Genomic DNA, 18,224 nt, shown 5'->3' with positions numbered 1-18,224 from the left:
GGGGGTTTCATATAAACTTCCTTGGTGAGATCACCATGGAGAAAAACATTTTTGACATCCATCTGATAAAGAGACCATCGGCGTACAGCAGCAACAGCAAGAAGGCTACGAAATGAAGTAACCCTAGCGACAGGTGCAAAAGTCTCCTCATAGTCAATTCCATATTCTTGATTAAAACCTTTCGCAACTAATCTGGCTTTGTACCGATCGACAGTGCCATCCGAGTTTGTTTTGACTTTAAACACCCATTTGGAGCCAATGATGCCCTTTCCTGATGGAAGAGGGACGATTTCCCATGTATGAGCCTTATTAAGAGCCTCTAATTCGTCGGATATAGCTCTTTGCCAAAGTGGGTCAGAGGATGCTTCTTTATACGAAGATGGTGTATGGATAGAGAATAGAGTAGAATAACACTTGTAGTCACGAAGATGAGAAGGTATATGTCTTACCCGGGTGGATCGGCGATTGTCGGTAGTAAGTTCATCAGGCAAAACAGACATTTCAGGAGAGTCCATAGAGGAAGAGTCGGGAGTAGAATCACATGTAGACAACGATGTAGGATCAGATGGTGTAATAGAAGGAGAAGTATCAACAGGTGAAGAAGATTCGGGAAAATGCAATGGTGAGGAATGAGATGGTGTGGCAGAAGACATGTCCATATATGGAGACGAAGGATCGACAATTGTCTGCGAAGGTGGGACAGAAGATGATGGTTGTACCGGAAATAGTTGAACAGATGTATCAGTAAAGAAAGGAGGAACATGATCATATTCCAATTGAGATGTTGAAATGGAGGAGAACATTTTGTGTTCCCAGAAGACAACATGACGAGATATACGAAGTCGTTTGGAGATAGGATCCCAACACCGATAGCCTTTGTGTTCGATGCCGTATCCCAGGAAACAACAAAGACAGGATCGAGGTTGAAGTTTGGTGTGTTCATGTGGTTGTAGCAAGACAAAGCAAGCACAACCCCATACTTTGAGTAGATTGTAGTTAGGAGGTTGTCCATACAAAGCTTCATACGAAGACTGATTCTGGAGAAGTGTAATTGGATGGCGATTGATGGTGTAGACTGCTGAAAGGGCGGCCTCACCCCAAAAACGTTATGGGCATTGAGCTGAGATAAGTAAGGTACGCACAGTATCTAGGATATGGCGATGTTTGCGTTCAGCTCTACCGTTTTGTTGGGAAGTACCGGGGCAAGAGTAATGAGATACGGTGCCTTGTTGGCGGAGGAAGTCAATGAAAGAACGTTCTTTGTATTCCATGGCATTGTCGGTACGAAAGACTTTTATGTGTTTAGCAGACTGGGTTTGGATCATACGTGCAAAATTCATGTATATATGGGGTAGTTCAGATATGTTTTTCATTAGATATATCCAAGTAAATCGCGTATGATCATCAAGAAAGATAACAAAAAATTTTGACCCTCCCATTGAAGGGAGAGGAGAAGGTCCCCACACATCTGAATGAATCAAATCAAAAGAAGCAACTGAATTAACATCATTTCTACAAAATGGTAAGGCATGTTGTTTTCCCAATTGACATGATAAACAAGATAACTTTTCAGGTTTAACCGACCCCAAAATACCAGATAAAGTAAGAACTTTAAGTTTATCAAAAGAGATATGTCCCAATCTTGAATGCCATGCATCTATATCACTGGGAGAGCCATCAGATGCTGATAGAGAAGAGTGAACAAAAGGTTGTGGTTTGCGGAGATAAACTAGCTCAAACTGCCGACCCACTTTACGGCCTATCCCAATTGTTTTCTTCGTTCTGGGATCCTGAACATAACAACCACAAGGAGAGAATAAAGTGTTTAGACCCATATCACAAAGCTGGCCCACTAAAATTAAGTTAACTGATAGCTTTGGGATGTAAAGTGTATATGGTAAGGACAATTGGGCTGTAGAAATATGCCCACTGTAATGAACAGGTAGACTGGTTCCATTAGCGGTCGTAACAACAGATGGAGATGTAGTTGTGGGTTTTGTGACAAATACATCAGGTTGTGAGGTCATGTGATTGCAACAACCAGAATCAAATAACCAAGCTTTACCTGCAACCGTTGAATTGGCCATGATTGGTGAGGAGCTTGACATAACTTGTTTTATGAGCTCGATTACATCATCAGAGGTAAAAGTGTTGAGGCTCTGAGCTGTTGAGGACCCCAAAGGCACATTGGAAGGATCTGGAGCACAAACTGTTGCAGTGATATTTTTGATGCGATCTGGATTCTTAAAACAGTTAGATGCAAAGTGCCTAAGATGTTTCTTTTGACAAAAAATACAAGAACAGTTTGGACAATCCAATAGTTGATGACCATTATCATGACAATATGAGCACCGAGATGATTTTCTGTTGTGTGGAAACTGAGCTTTGTTGGATGTGAAGTTTCGAACGCCTTTGTGGAAAGGTACAACAAGAACTCCATCAGTGGATAAACTAATTGATGAAGTAGGAACTCCCAACCTGGTTTCTTCTGAGATAAGTTCAGCTATCGCAGCTTCAAGAGTAGGAAGAGGAGACCTATGTAGGAGAGAAGCTCGAACAGGTTCATAACGATCTTGTAGCGCCATAAGATCATGAGATGTTGTTGTTTTTAATGGGTAGTTGAAATCATAGCATCCTCTTGACATTTGAAAGTGGGTCCCGCAAGAGTCAGTTGATCCCATATAACTTGTACTTCAGATAGAAATGCACTGATGGTTTGACCTGGTTGTTGACGTTTGCTAAGAAGCCCAGACAAAAGGTGATACTGATGAGCCATATCAGTGGTGGTATACCTATCTTTAAGAAAATCCCATATTTCTTTACCAGTGACAAAAAGCCCAAATTGTTGATTGATTTCTGTTGTTGAAGTATTACACAGAATGGTGACAATTTCTCCATTCTTACACAACCAATTTTCTTCTCTAATGTCAAAGGCATCTTGATCTTCCCTTTCTTTTTGAACTGGTCTAGGTATTGCACCTGTAACAACCCTCCATAGTTTGCGAGATTGAAGATAGCTTGTCATATGTCGAGCCCATATAACATAATTAGATCCATCTAATGTAATTGAGATTGGGCGAGGTGTGACAAGAGGAGTTGTCATTGTTTAGGAAGGAAATACAAGAAAGGAATGAGAAACTTGAAGAATGTTGTGGAAACCTTGTGAACAGTATAGTGAATTCAATTTTACCAGAAAATAGGGGAGATAATGGCTGCTCAGATGTTATTACGAGAGATAGCTGCTACAGGGGTGACGATGAGAGATTGAATCGACTATTGTTGTAGTGGTAATGAGACACACCACAAAAGTCGACCAGTCAACCGGAGATGGTGAGAGGAGACGAACTTGGTAGCCACTGGAAGCCCTAGCGATTTGGAGCCCTAATATCTGATACCATGAGAACGATCTGAATTAATTTAACCAAAAGTCATTACAGAAGAAAGACCATACAAAGACTAAATACTTGGAACAATTATAGATAAATGACAAAAAGAGTCCTTCAACTATATTTATAAATATATTAACAATTATTATTATTAGTAATTTTATAAAAAAAATTAAACCAAATAAATCATATTTTACAATAAAATATCTAATAAGGCGGTTTGGATTTTGGAGTTGCCTACACGCATCAAAATACTTCCTTCAAAATTTTGGAAGAAAATCGAAAATTCAGTTGCCGCCTCTAAATTCCCAAAAACTCCAAAATTTTCCCTCCTTCATTTCCAAAACTGTAATTCGAAAATTCACCATCATCCCTCCAAAAATCTCGATTCCATGTTATAAATCTTTCAATCTCTACCGTTTTACGAGTTCTTCTAAAGTACCCCATCAAAAATTTTGCAACAATGGCGGTCGCTCCGAGCCCTAACTCCAAAGCAAGCGTATCTGCTCCGACAAAGGAGAAGAAGCGGAAGATGCTCGGAAGCAGTGTCGAGGAGGAGAATGAAATCAAGGTCGATAATTCCAGCTCAAAACCGAAGAAAAGGAACAGTAATCCAGGGGTTCGTGTCATCGGTGGACGAGTTTATGACTCTGAGAATGGAACCACTTGCCATCAAGTAAGTTTAATTTTGATTTTGTACCAGCATCATTATGTTGCTGTTTACGTTCTGGACCTAGGTTTTAGGTTTTAACGTTTTTGAGTTCGATTCAAGGCACACATGAAATACAATCTGTTACTGCGATTAGTGAAAACAGTGCTTCTCATTTTGAGTATAAACTCGCTGTTACAACTCAGTAGGGCGATGTAAGAATACGAAATGATGGTGAGAGATACGAATGAGCTATAGATCTGTGAATATGCTTTTATACACTTATCTTGTTAGGTTTGGCTTTGACGTCTGAGGTCAACCTTTTAGATCTAAGCTGCTAGATTGATATGGATGTTGTTATAAATTAAACAATCAAAGATCCCGTTAGTAATGGTTGATATCTGGAGTCAATTCTTAAAAAAATTGGAGTCTATATCATGAAATTCTTAAGCATTTAGAATTAGTGTCAACTGTGTAGCTGAAATTTGTAGCTCTCAATCATTGTCCCACTATGTGTGTTTGCAAATGCCACAAACCCCTTATACCTTATATTATCTAACTTGAAACCTCAGATCCAACTTAAATACTATATGTCTCAAGTATATCTTTCTGTTTCTTACCAACAAACTGCATGATGTTTTGAAGTGTCGACAGAAGACATATGCTGTATTTGCAAGCTGCAAGAACAAGTCAAAAACCAAGCCATGTCCCCTCAAGTATTGCAACACTTGCCTCTTGAACAGGTAACCTCCATGTCTTGTGATAATATTACATTAATGTATGCATTGGTATTAATGTATATGCATTATCTTATAGGTATGGAGAAAAAGTTGAAGATGTGGCTTTGATGGATGAATGGAGTTGTCCCAAGTGTAGAGATGCCTGCAATTGCAGCATCTGTAGGTATGTTTATGAAGATATAATTACCATTTTTCTATATTATATTGTGATTGGTATTAACTTTGCAAGTTTATTTAGGAAAAAACGTGGTCATGAGCCCACTGGTATGCTTGCAGTAATGGCAAAAGCAGGTGGTTTTTCCTCTGTTTCCAACATGCTTGATGTGAAGGGTGCTGAGAATGTTAGTAATTACAAGAGAGTGAAAGAAACAATTGCTTCACCAAGAAAGAAAAATAATTCAGAAGAGGTGTGATTCTGTTCCTCTCTCTTTTCTTTATGTATTGTTTCCAACATGCTAATTCATGTATTGTTTTCTAGAACATATCTGAGTTCTTATGTTGCTTTTTTGTATGAAACTGAATAGGGTGTCATGGTTACTTCACCAAAGACCAAAGGGAAAGAAAATCTTTTTGATGGAAAGACAGATGCAAATGCTGATCCTTCACTCCCAATCACATCTGCTGTTAAGGAGAAACCAAAGAAGTCAAACCAAAAGAAACCAAAGCCAGAAGGGTCAAAGGAAGTAGTTTTGGAAAATGGACATAGTGATGCAATTAAGCCAAAGAAAAAGAAACAAAGTAAGTTAAGTCCAGAAGGGTCAATTGAGATAGTTTTGGAAATAGGGAACAATGATGCAGTTGAGCCAAAGAAAATGAGCCAAAAAAGGTTGAAGCCTGAAGAGTCAAAGGAGATGATTGTGGAAAATGGAAATAGTGATGCTATTAAGCCAAAGAAAATAACCCAAAAGAAAATGAAGTTAGAAAAGTCAAAGGAGAGAATTGTAGAAAATGAGAATATTGATGCAGTTGAGTCAAAGGAAACGACTGTAGAAAATGGGAATAAAGATGCAATGAAGCCAAAGAAAACCAAACAAAAGAAACTGAAGGTAGAAGGGTCAAATGAGATGATTGTAGAGAATGGGAATATTGATTCAATTAAACCAAAGAAAATAACACAAAAGAAGTTAAAGCTAGAAAAGTCAAATGGAGAAAATCCAATTTTGAAGGTTGATGGTGTTCAAAAAAAGCAAAAGGGTATCAAGAAAAGCACTGAAGAGAAGAAAGTTGTTAATGAAAATGGAGAAGTCTTAGTTATTACATGTGATCAAAACACAGACCAAAAAAACAAAGTTGACAAAAATGCCCTCAACTTAACTAAACCCATTGTTGACCCCATCATTCCTTTGCCAACAGGAAGTGAATTGGTCAATGTAGCTGGAGTTGACCTCCCAAAAGAAGATGTTGGTAATGCATTGCAGTTTCTTGAATTCTGTTCTACTTTTGGAAAGGTACTCTCAAAATCAAGAAACAACATTCTACTTTTGTATTTCTATTAATTCTTTTTAATCACATCATTCTACCCACATTTTTACTTATTTGTTAATAAAGACTGAAACTTTACATCTATCTTTTCTTTTTTTAAAGGTTTTAGATGTGAAAAAAGGACAAGCTGAAGCAGTTTTAAGAGATTTAATAAAAGTTAGAAGTACAAGACGTGGGAAATGTTCAGTAGCAATCCAGTTTCACATTCAATTGCTTTCTGTTATACAATTGGAATCTGAATCGGAATCAGAATCAGAGTATAACACTTACTCATTCCTTTATTCACCTCATTTACTTATACCACAATATTTCATTTTCTTTAATATTAATATTTCATCTTCTTTCAGATCTCCAGTATTAAAACTAACTCATGCAAATGATTCATGGTTAAAAGGTTTAAAAACTTGCATCCCTAAATCATATCTATCAGAGAAAAAAATCGATTCTTTAGATAAAAAATCTGGAGGATATGATACTTTAGACTCATCAACAAAGCTTAGAGTCTTAACATTTCTATGTGATGAAGTTCTTGGAACTGAGTAAGATTATTATTACTTTTCATGTTGTTAAAAATTTAAAGATTAATTAATTTAGTTTATTTAAAGTTGGGGAAATTTTCAACAGAAAAATAAGAAACTGGATGGATGAACAAAATGGTAAGTTTGTTGAAAGGAGAAAGGAAGCAAGGAGTAAACTTTCTGATGCAAGAGAAAAGGTATATAAATGAGTTTTAATTTTTTTAAAAGAAAGAAAGTAGTAATGGTTTTATAAAATTTGTAGGAGAAAAGTTTGAAGCAAAAAATGCAAGATGATATAGCAAAAGCAATTATTCAAAGAGAAGGTGCTCCTCTTACTTTAATGGAACATGATGAAATTGTTTCCAAGATTAAAAAAGAAGCAGCTGAAGCACATGCAGAGATGCTTGCATGTAAACAATTGGTCCCCATAGGTAATTATTTTTATATATAAAATATAATAATAGTGATATTATTATTTATTTGTTATTTTTATATGAATCTAACTTATACCAACTTGTTGCTTTTATGTTAATTAGATAATGAGAGGCCTGATGCTGTGAGAATAGAGCCAACATTCAGGGGCAATGATGGTCATTTTTTCTGGAGATTAAAAGGGTGTTCTGACAAATCTGGTATTCTCCTTCAAGGTTAGTGGATTATTTTTCTACTTCTACATACATTTTATAAAAAATTCTGTTTTTTATAAAAAGTTTATAATTATTGCTTAATTTACAGATATTGGAGATGGGGATCTTTCGGTTGAAACAGTTGATAAATGGACTGAATATGACGGTGAACAGATGGATTTGGTTGAGAAACATATAAATTCATTGAGGTAACTATTTTTTTATTAATAGTAATTTATTTTTTTACAATTATAATTGTTATATTTTTTTAAAATTGGTTGTGTTATTGTGTAGGTTGAGAATTGTAAAAGGGTATAAAAACTATGCGATGAAGTTGGTGTAAAATGTTTATGTTTTATTTACATCTTTTATTAGGTTTTAGTTTTTTTTTAATATGTTGTAATCCTTGAATGAGACCTTTTGTGTTTGTGTTTTCTACATGTATAGGTGGAGTAGTTGCAAATGTTTTGTAACCTAACTATATTTCGGTTCTTCAAACTACATGAGTTTAATCTTCTTGTGATCATTATATTTAATTAATCGGGTAGATTTTTTTTTTTAAAATATGATACTTTGTAAGAGGAAGAAAATGAAATTAAGATGTTTTTTGGAAACAAATTATTGATATTATATTGTTATTTATTGTATTTAACTTTTCTAAAAAAGCTAATGATATTGAGCTTGATTTTAGGGATAATTGCAAAAAAGATGATTTTATTAAGTGATGTTTAACAAGTTGATCAACTTTATGTACAAAATGAGGCCATTAAAGTATTTGATACCAAAATGACAATGCAAGAACCATGTTTGCAACATACAAATGCTATTTGGAAGATGTTTTATCTTTGCAAGCAATGAACAAGAAAAAGTTTGAGAGATTTTAGATGTTTAAACATACAAATGCTCTCCGGTGGATTCTTAATCTTTGTAGGCAACAAAATTAGCTCCTGAAGATTCCTGCCTTCTAGCATGAAATCAACAGCTTTCGAGTGTGCTTTGATTACATCATCTTTTTGCCAACCTTTCATGATGCATGCAACATCTAGAAACATTTTCTTGTAATCCTCCTCTAGAGTATAGAGTAGGGATGAGCAACGGGCTGGACTTGGACTGGACCAGCCCGAAGACCGAAAACCTGAAGACTGAAGATCATGAATTAACTAACCCGAAAACCGGACCGATTTAAAGTGTATCGGGGCCGGGTTCAGTCCGGTCTGGTTCCGGGTACCAAACCGGGTTTCGGGTTTTGGACCAAATTAGACTTTGGCAGTGTTGTTTACAGTTTCCGTCCGATAAAGTTTTGGGTTACAAAATGTGTTTCCTATCTTTGTTGTTTACATCAAAACACATGAAATCATTCAACTTTTCTATTGAACATCAATACTTGTATTTTTTACGCATGTCCGGAGATCATGTGACAAAAGATGCACTTTTGGTGAACACATTTGTAGATGTTGATCAACATCTATAATTTTCCATAAAGCAGTTTGTACCAACAGTTTTCACAAAACCGGCAAAACCTACGTTTTTGTTTTGAACTTTGCAAGGAATATTAACTGCAAAATCATACGTTGTAGGACTCTACTTAAATCATGTGCAAATGAGGTGTCTACATAAAAAATTACAAACATTATTTAAAAAAAACTACATTACTAATAAAAAAACTGCATTATTTATTAAAAATCTGTATTTAACAACTTTTACTTATAAAAATACATTAAAAAACAGTCCCTTTTATAAAAACTGCACAAGTTATTAAAAAAACTGCATTTAGCAGCTTTATTTATAAAAAACAGCTCATTTTATAAAAAACTGCACTATTTTTTGAAAAAAACTGCATTATTTGTTAAAAAAACAGCATTTTTAACAAGAAAAAACTTTTTTAATAAAAAAAACTGCACTTTTTTTTATAAAAAAAACAATACTTTAAAAAGGAAAAATAATAATCTTTGGCTTTCCGGTCCGGTCCGGGTTAAGTCCCTTATATCGGGTTCGGTCCGGGCCAAACCCGAAACCCGAATATTGATAAAAGCAAAACCCGAAAACCAGCCCGCTAACATGAAAATCCGGTTCGGTCCGGGTCCGGGTCCGGTCCCGGGTTTCTTCCGGTTCGGTCCGGTCCAACGGGTCGTATGCTCATCCCTACTTTAGAGTAATATAGCTTAGTTCCAATTTTTTCAAAGTCTCTGTTAACGGTATTATTTTTGATCGTTCTAGGGCATCTATCCACTCAAGCTCATTTTTACCACAAAGAAACGAACCCAAAACTTTGATTGTCAAAGGAAGACCAGCCCTATAACGCACAACTTGTCTTGATTGCTTTTCATATTCTTGAATTGGAATCTCTCTCCTAAAAGCATACCTATTAAACAGGCAAATTGCTTCCTTATCAGATAACAAATTGACATCATGAATTAACTTTTCAGACATCATCACAACCAATTCCTAAAGATGGTGCAAGATCTTTGATCCGGGTCTCTATTCCTACTAACTTTTCATCAACATTGAAACTTATAGAACACAACTCTAGTGAAAGTTCTTCAACTATTTATTGAATGAATTTAGCTTCATGCCTGTATTCTAAAAATGATTCAATTAGCCTATTCAAAATCCGACATGACATGCAGGTTACTTTCAGATCAATAACATTTTTGATACAACCATTGTAACATCCCAAAAACACAGTCTGAAAATTTCGTTTAATTTAATAATAAAAACCATAGTCAATAAACCTCATATAAAAATCATAAGCAATGTATCTCAAAATATTATAACAACTGTCAAGTATATCAGAGCATAAACATCCCAGGCTGAACAAATGTTGTGTGCACTGCAATCTTCCCGAGCTCCTCTTTTGTAAACTGGGTACCTGAAATTGTAAGCACGAAGCTTAGTGAGCTCCCCCAAACTACCACATACCATACAATAACACATAAACAACTATTGGGCCTAGCCCACTGCATCAGACCGGAGTCCGGAAACTGCATCAGACCGAAGTCCGGAAACTGTATCGGACCGAAGTCCGAAACTAACCAGGGCCTTGCCCTCTGCATCAGACCGAAGTCCGGAAATTACATCGGACCGAAGTCCGGAACTAACTGGGACCTTGTCCCCTGTATCGGGCCGAAGTCCGGAACTAACTGCATCGGACCGAAGTCCGGAACTGAATGAGCATAACATAGCATAACATAGACATATCAACTGGCATAAGCACATATACTGCATACTGCTTCAGACCGAAGTCCGGAACACATAACACATAGACATGCTTGAATCACAAAGACATCAAGCACACTGAACTACTGCATCGGATTGAAGTCTGGGACTACTGCTAACTAAACGGGCCAGCATTGTGGCCGTAGACTCGTTCCTACTGGAAGGAAAACTCACCTCACACTGCTGAAGTCCCACAGACTCAATCCCACACTGCTGAAGTCCCGCAGACTCGACCCCAACTGCTAGATGACATATTCCCGATCTGTCAACATCAAAGTAACACCCAATTAATAATTGGGTTTCACTACATAAATATAATTACATACTTTGGATAATTACTACATTACCCCAAGCTTGGCTTACCCAAGCCTAGGGTCCAATCCATAGGCCCAAAGTCAACTAGGGATCAAAGCCCAACATATGGCCCAATTTTCTAAATTAGGCCCAAACCTCTACATGGGCTTCCCTTAAGGCCCAATTGTCTAGTCCAGTCCAACATGTCCCATTCTAAGGGCCCAATATCATACAACTCTCTAGGCCCAAACTATGGCCCAATTTGGAAAATTGGGCCCAATCTTCCATTTGGGCCTTACCTGAAGCCCAATTAATTACCCTAGTCCATTTGATTATTCTACGATGGCCGTCCATTAATAACCCAATCATTAAGGCCCAATAATATACCCAAGTGAAATTAGGGTTTTTCATAAAATGGCGATTTGGGTTAAGTGTTTCTCACTTAACCCATTAAGGGCTTAACCCACAAAGGACTTAATCAACTAAGGACTTAATCCATTAAGTCCATTATTGCTTAGATTAATTTCTTCCAATGATTATTATTTAATATTTCACTTATTAAATAATTCTCGTGTGTGTCCTAATAAATTCTTAAATATTAGGATTTTCTCAATTAGACTATTAAGGACTTGATCCATTAATTCCTTTACTCTATTAGATAAATGGCATGGAATAATTTGGGCTTAATTCACAATCCAATCCCAATGGCCCACAAGTGGGCCCAATAAGTCCAAGGCCCAAATACTTACAATTAGGGTTTCATCTAAACATGGCCCAATAGGCCGAAAATTAATCTATAAACCCATTAGGGTTTTGGCTAGGCCTATTAGGGTTTCGCTTGCGGGGCACCACCCACTACCACCTCGGGTAGTGGTGGTTTACGGCGACACATGGCGGCGGCCACCACCTTACGGCGGTGGTTACTATTATTTTTATTATTCATGTTAATTACAATTACAAGGTTTTATCCAAAAAAATAATACCCACACTCACTAACATACACTAACTACTACACACACAGCCACACCATTGTGGCCGGCGGTGGTGCTTGGCGGCAGCCACCACCTCACGGTGGTGGTGACGGCTTTTCCAGCTAACCAAACCACCGCAACCTTATGAAAATAAACACCACTGATCTACTAGGTTACACACCCATACACAAGCTTGTGGAGGTGGCTGGTGGTTTCAAGATCAGGCAGAAGGAAGGTTACACGGCAACAAAAAGGTAATGGCCACCATGGTGGGATTCCATGGTGGTTCCCACATTTTTCTGGCCAACAGAGAGCATGAACGCACCCACGAACCCGAGCTAAACAAGGGAAACACTCCCAATCACAACCACCTCACGGTGGTTCATGGCAGTCGGAGGGAAAAGCAATGAAACAGCCTCCTTTGATGGTTGAACAAGCGGCGGCGACGGCTAGCTGCTGAATGACGAGGTCAGAAGCGAGGTGTCACACCCCCAAACCAAGGATGGCGGAAACGTCCGGGGGTGGAGGACTTCATGTATAGTATCATAACAACATTTGCAATAGTGATTTAAGTAAACACAACCAACATATATATATATATATATATATATATATATATAATTGAAAGAGTTACATCATTGTATGAATTACATGTTTCCAAATCAATTACAATATGTTGACAAAAATGTGAAATGTATGACGCCTTAACGTCCCATCCTCAAAAGCACTTGGTTACCTGTTTAGTGATTTCCTGAGAATACAAGTAGTTTGAAAAAGTGTCAACACAAAGGTTGGTGAGTTCATAAGCACTGGTATGTAGTTATGAAAACCTTTTCTTGTAAAAGTGGTATTCGTTCCAGAAAATCCAATATTTTCCTTAATGTGCAAATGTAGACTTAAAATCCCAAAGACCGAAATGTATAAGTATCTTTCCTTACTTATAGTAAATAATGCAAGTTAAAATCGACATAAACTCGTTTGATTTCAGTGAAATCCCCATAAATTCTATGTTTGTTAATAATTAATGTGAGTTATTATAACCATGCTATGACCTAGGTGGCCTGAAACGACGTTCTTCAGGCGTCGGAAATGTTATGACATTTGTCACCCCAGACTTGCTGTGACAATCCGAAATTTCCATTCTGTACAAACAATATCACTTCAATAGAAGTTATAACAGTCACGGTAAATTTTCAGACTTTTTCATATAAGTTTGAGTAATTCAGGGTTACACTTCAGGAAATATCAGGAGAGTGGAAGCACTAGGGTTTTGTGCAACATTGTTATTCCAACACTCTTTTATATTAGAGATCATTTTGGGAATAAAATATTTTTTGCCAAAAATCTCAGGACTATAAATAGAATTCTGAAACAATTTCATTCATTATTTTACTATTTTACACTGTTGTGATACTGTATATGACGTCCTCCACCCCGGAACGTTTCCGCCGTTCTTGGTTTTGTGTGTTTTCATCCAACAGATTTCACATACTACAAAATGTGATGCATGAAATGGTTTTATATCTTAAAAATACTTTGTTATCAAATGTATTACTTTTGAAAGGTTTATTTAAAATGACATCAAGTCACTTTTATTATTGTTTCAAAACTCTCAGATGTCTTACAAAACCATTTTTACCTTCTTGAGCAAAACTACACTTATACACATATGTTCGTATATATGTATTGATGTTATAGTTTTCATTCCTTCATTCAGTTTTCCCACAATCTTGTGTAACAAGGGTGTATAAACTTGCTTGAGCAACCAATTACCTTCCAGTTAATTATCATAGGGATAATTAGAAGATACAAAACATTATTCCTATTACAAGGAATCACACAAGAGTCAGTTCATTCATGAGTCTATACCAGTACATTACCTGATACATGAGTACATTTACATATACTTACCTGATACATGAGTACGTTTACATGAACACATTACATGAGTACCATTTCATAGATACATTTTCCTGTATACACTTACATGGATACATGTACCTAGAGTTACTAGGATGATTTATTAGTACTTTCTGTGTAAATTGTCCTGTCTATCCCAGTTCAACGGGATATCTAGGTGGGACTAACCATTCCGAATCCCAGCTGATTAGCACCAGTGGTTGATGACCATCTACGGAGGTCTACGGTTAATACTTATACTAGGAACATCGATTACGGGACTAACCCTTCCTTCCCCCTGCTGCTGCTACAGAGGATAATTGGACAATCTTCGGATGTTCATTAGGTTATACATTTCGCTTACCGCGATGTCGTGTTAGTCTTGGTACCAAAGGATAACACTTACATTTGTACATTTTCCTATTTACTTTATTTTGTGATACATTCACATAAACGAGGAGTTAGACTAAGTACTTTTAGTACTAGTCAACAGAAAGGGAAAACTATCATTTTACTTACAAAAACATTCGGGTCTTGGTAGAAGACTACATCTCAAACTAATAGGAAATAAGGGATTTCCTAGGGTTTTTCATACTTATATCAACATTTTCATTTAAAGATTTACATGGTATTCATAACAGCTTTTCAAAAACAAGATAATGACACTTAAATACTTATGAATTCACCAGCTTTAAAGCTGATACTCTCTTTCAAAATAACTTGTATTCTCAGGTCACCAGTAGACATGTACGATGGCCATGTTTTGAGAAGACGGAGCACAGACAAGTCTCGTCTTTTATTTTGATTATTTATTTTTGGTGTCTTATTACAATGAAAGAACACACATGTATTAAAACTTTACTTATAATGCAATGGATGATGTTGTTGCTTGTTTACTATTTTACACTGTTATGATACTGTACATGACGTCCTCCAACCCGGAACGTTTCCGCCGTTCTTGGTTTTGGGGTGTGACAGATTGGTATCAGAGTTCTGTTTATAGTGAATATAGTATATCAACCCATAAAATATATACTAACTATAAATACATAGGGATTAAAACACTCTGTCTAAGAGTTATATTTTTAAATAATAAAATATTTAAGTAAGTATACGTGCCTGCATTCATACTAAAATCAGTGTCACAATGACAAGTACAAAAGTATTACGATTGTTGAATATCACAAGTAAGCCTGGGGATATATGGTCAGTCTTTGGAATGACATAGCCTGATCAACTATGCTGGTCCAAGGAGTGATTAGCATATGCCTAAGAATGGTTGTGATGTGGCAACAAGTCTAAAAACTTACCAACACAACCATAAAGAAATACCATAGGGGTATTTGGTCTTACTATAATTATCTTAGTCAGTTCGTCTATTTAGCTATTCCTTATATCCCTTTTCTTGCGTAGATTAAAATGGCTGGATTTCATCACGGCGATCCGTATTTCCCAAACCAAGGCAACGCTGGATGGCTAGAGGAAGAACCAGAAGATGATCACCCAATCCCTTTGGATGATCACCATGCTGAGGGTTTTTCCGATAGTTCTGACTCGGAGTCTGAAGTCAACAACCTACCCCCAGCTGCTCAAGACCCAAACCTGAACCCCCGTCCTGCATTTCAAGGACCCACTCCTCTGTGGGCCACTAACTTGAATACATGGAGTCATGAACAGGGTCAACCCATTCCCTACAACGGAGACCGAAGTTTCTACAACCTCACTGAAGGAGGTTCTGATGACAGAGTCCTACCCATCATGGTTCGTAGGATTTCTAGGAACACGATACTGGGTCAATCAACTATCAATCGAGTCTAGGAGATTGATGCCAACTATGGCGTCAACATAGTCCGCATTCGCCAACTAGAGTCTGCTCATGAAAGAACTCTGGTCCGCAATGCAGCTTTGCGAAGAGAACTTGCTGAAACTCAAGCTGAAGTTAGGGAACTTCGAGCTCAGCAAGTGAGAGCTGACAGGCGTATGAGGGACATGGAACGTCTGCTATCGGGATCAAGGACTCACGCTAGCAGTTCTCGTCGCCGATAGAATCTCGTCGACTCATCTTTTGGATATAACCTAGTTTATGTAAAAACTTTGGTCTACTTTCCTATCTTTATAAATATTAGACCTGTTAGGTCTTGATCTAGCCTTAGTTCTGTAAAAAATTTTCCTATCTTGGTTGATGTAAGGCCTACTGCTAGGCCATTTTTCCCGAACTTGTTACATCTGTAATTCCAGTATTATTGACAGATATCTAATCATATGGAAATTATTATCCAAATTCTATCATCTTCATTTAGTCATACTATTCATTCTGTTGTTGGACTATGGGAGTTAGTCCATGAGACACATTCATTATTCATTTATTCTTATCCATGTTGTCATCTTTTAATCGTATAGTTAAAGATGCCGCCTCGCAGAAATCCCAGGCGTAAGCCAAACAACGAAGCACTGATACCACCACCTCCACCACCATCTCAACCTCTTCAACCACCTACTCCTTTCAATGCCAATATGTTCCAGGCAGCTTTCACAGCAGCAGCTGCAGCTGCTGTGTCAGCAATCAACGCTCCTGTCCCTAGTGGATTGGGATCAGGTGCACCTCCCTCGAACCACGGCGAAAGCCATGGACACCCTCAGGAATGCACCTATAAAGACTTCACAAACGCCAAGCCCCGCAGCTTCAATGGTACGGGTGGGGTGATGGTGTTAAGGCAATGGATTGAAAAGATGGAATCTGTCTTTGAAATCTGTGCTTGCCAAGAAGGAAACAAGGTCAAGTTTGCAGCTTGTACCTTCTCTGACAGAGCACTAACATGGTGGAACGGCCATGTTAAGTATCTGAATTTGGTGGTGGCGTATTCCATGAGCTGGGAAAAGTTGAAGGACATGCTGATGAAAGAGTACTGTCCTCGAGGTGAAGTACAAAAACTCGAGCAGGAATTCTGGGGTCTACAAATGGTTGGATCCGACATCATAACCTACACAAATAGGTTCTGTGATCTGGCAAACCTATGCCCTGATATGGTTGCTCTCGAGAGCAAGAAGATAGAGAGATATATCTGGGGACTGTCGCCCCAGATCCAGTCAAGTTTGTTAGCTTCCAGGCCTATCACTTTTGATAGTGTCAAGGAAATGGCACAATCTCTCATACATCACAGGAAACCTCAGAACCCAAAAATCCCTGCACCTGTACCACAAAAGGTCAACAACAACAAGAAAGAGTGGTCTAAAAGGAAAAGAGGGGCTTCTAAAAGACAACAAATTGTGGCAATCAATGCTGCCACGGTAACTCCCGTTGTCCCTGCGAACCCCTTACCAGTAAAAACTTATGTTGGATCTCTCTCGAAGTGCAACAAATGCAGCTTCCACCACCGCGGACCTTGCAGGGAGATGCAATGCACTAACTGCAACAGGAAGGGGCACACAGTCCATTTCTGCCAGACTCCAACAGCTCAGGCCGCCCAGGTTCCTAACGCCGGTATGGGCCAAACTTGCTACGGTTGTGGCAAAGTGGGCCACTACAAGAGGAACTGCCCTAAAGCGGGGATGACTGGAGGGGTAGGAAGAGTTATGGCCCTAGGCCACGAGGAAGCAGTAGATGATCCTACGATAGTTACTGGTACGTTTCTCCTCGATAACTCATATGCTTGCATACTTTTCGACAGTGGAGCAGAGAAAAGCTTCGTAAGTCACAATTTGCACACTTGCTTAAACAAAAACCATGTGCATTAGATAATTCATTCACGGTAGAAATGGCTAACGGGAAAACAGAGAGTACAAACTGCATATACGTAGGTTGTACCTTAACTTTAGATGGCCATACTTTCAAGATAGATCTCATGCCACTCCCAATTTAATGTTTCGACGTTATCATCGGCATGGATTGGTTGAGTCTTCTTCGTGCCGACATCATCTGCTTTGAAAAAGCAGTTCGTCTTAACCTCCCTAACAACGAAACATTAGTTATCTATGGCGACAAACCTAGTACGAGCCTTCGCATCATTTCGTGCATTCAAGCCCAAAAGTGCTTACGAAAGGAATACCATGCATTCCTTGCACACGTTGTCGATACAAGTCAAGAGGTGAAAGACATTCAGAAAATCCCCGAAGTACGCGACTTTCCCGACATCTTCCCAGAAGAACTTCCTGGTTTACCACCACAATGCCAAGTCGAGTTCAGAATCAACTTAGTGCCAGGAGCTACCCCCGTAGCCAAATCTCCTTATCGTCTGGCACCGGCCGAGATGCAGGAACTTTCCAGTCAACTTAACGAACTTCTCAAGAAAGGATTCATTAGGCCAAGCTTCTCACCATGGGGAGCACCGGTCTTGTTCGTCAAGAAGAAGGATGGATCGTTTCGCATGTGCATCGACTATAGAGAACTCAACAAGCTTACCATTAAAAATCGTTATCCTTTGCCCCACAGTGACAATTTATTTG

The 18,224-nt window shown here is 38.1% G+C and overlaps 2 protein-coding genes across 2 annotated transcripts; one reads left to right on the top strand and one right to left on the bottom strand.

The window, feature by feature from the left end:
- Positions 1-2,608: 2,608 nt before the first annotated feature.
- On the bottom strand, positions 2,609-3,103 carry LOC111901890 (uncharacterized). The gene has a single exon (XM_023897745.2). It carries the CDS (start codon positions 3,101-3,103, stop codon positions 2,609-2,611), a length of 495 nt encoding a protein of 164 aa, XP_023753513.1.
- A 560-nt stretch (positions 3,104-3,663) lies between these two features.
- LOC111901838 (uncharacterized) lies at positions 3,664-7,927 on the top strand. The gene is made up of 12 exons (XM_023897695.3): positions 3,664-4,062; positions 4,681-4,778; positions 4,852-4,938; positions 5,014-5,182; positions 5,300-6,223; positions 6,360-6,514; positions 6,605-6,796; positions 6,882-6,972; positions 7,038-7,206; positions 7,312-7,422; positions 7,511-7,610; positions 7,696-7,927. The coding sequence occupies exons 1-12, from the start codon at positions 3,850-3,852 to the stop codon at positions 7,742-7,744; spliced, it is 2,358 nt and encodes a 785-aa protein (XP_023753463.1). The 5' UTR covers positions 3,664-3,849; the 3' UTR covers positions 7,745-7,927.
- The last annotated feature ends 10,297 nt before the right edge of the window (positions 7,928-18,224 follow it).

This window comes from Lactuca sativa, chromosome 4 (genome assembly GCF_002870075.4).
Source record: "Lactuca sativa cultivar Salinas chromosome 4, Lsat_Salinas_v11, whole genome shotgun sequence".
In the NCBI taxonomy this organism is placed as follows: Eukaryota; Viridiplantae; Streptophyta; class Magnoliopsida; order Asterales; family Asteraceae; genus Lactuca; species Lactuca sativa.
Note: the sequence above shows the minus strand (reverse complement) of the source record. Positions and strands in the feature narration are given on the sequence as shown.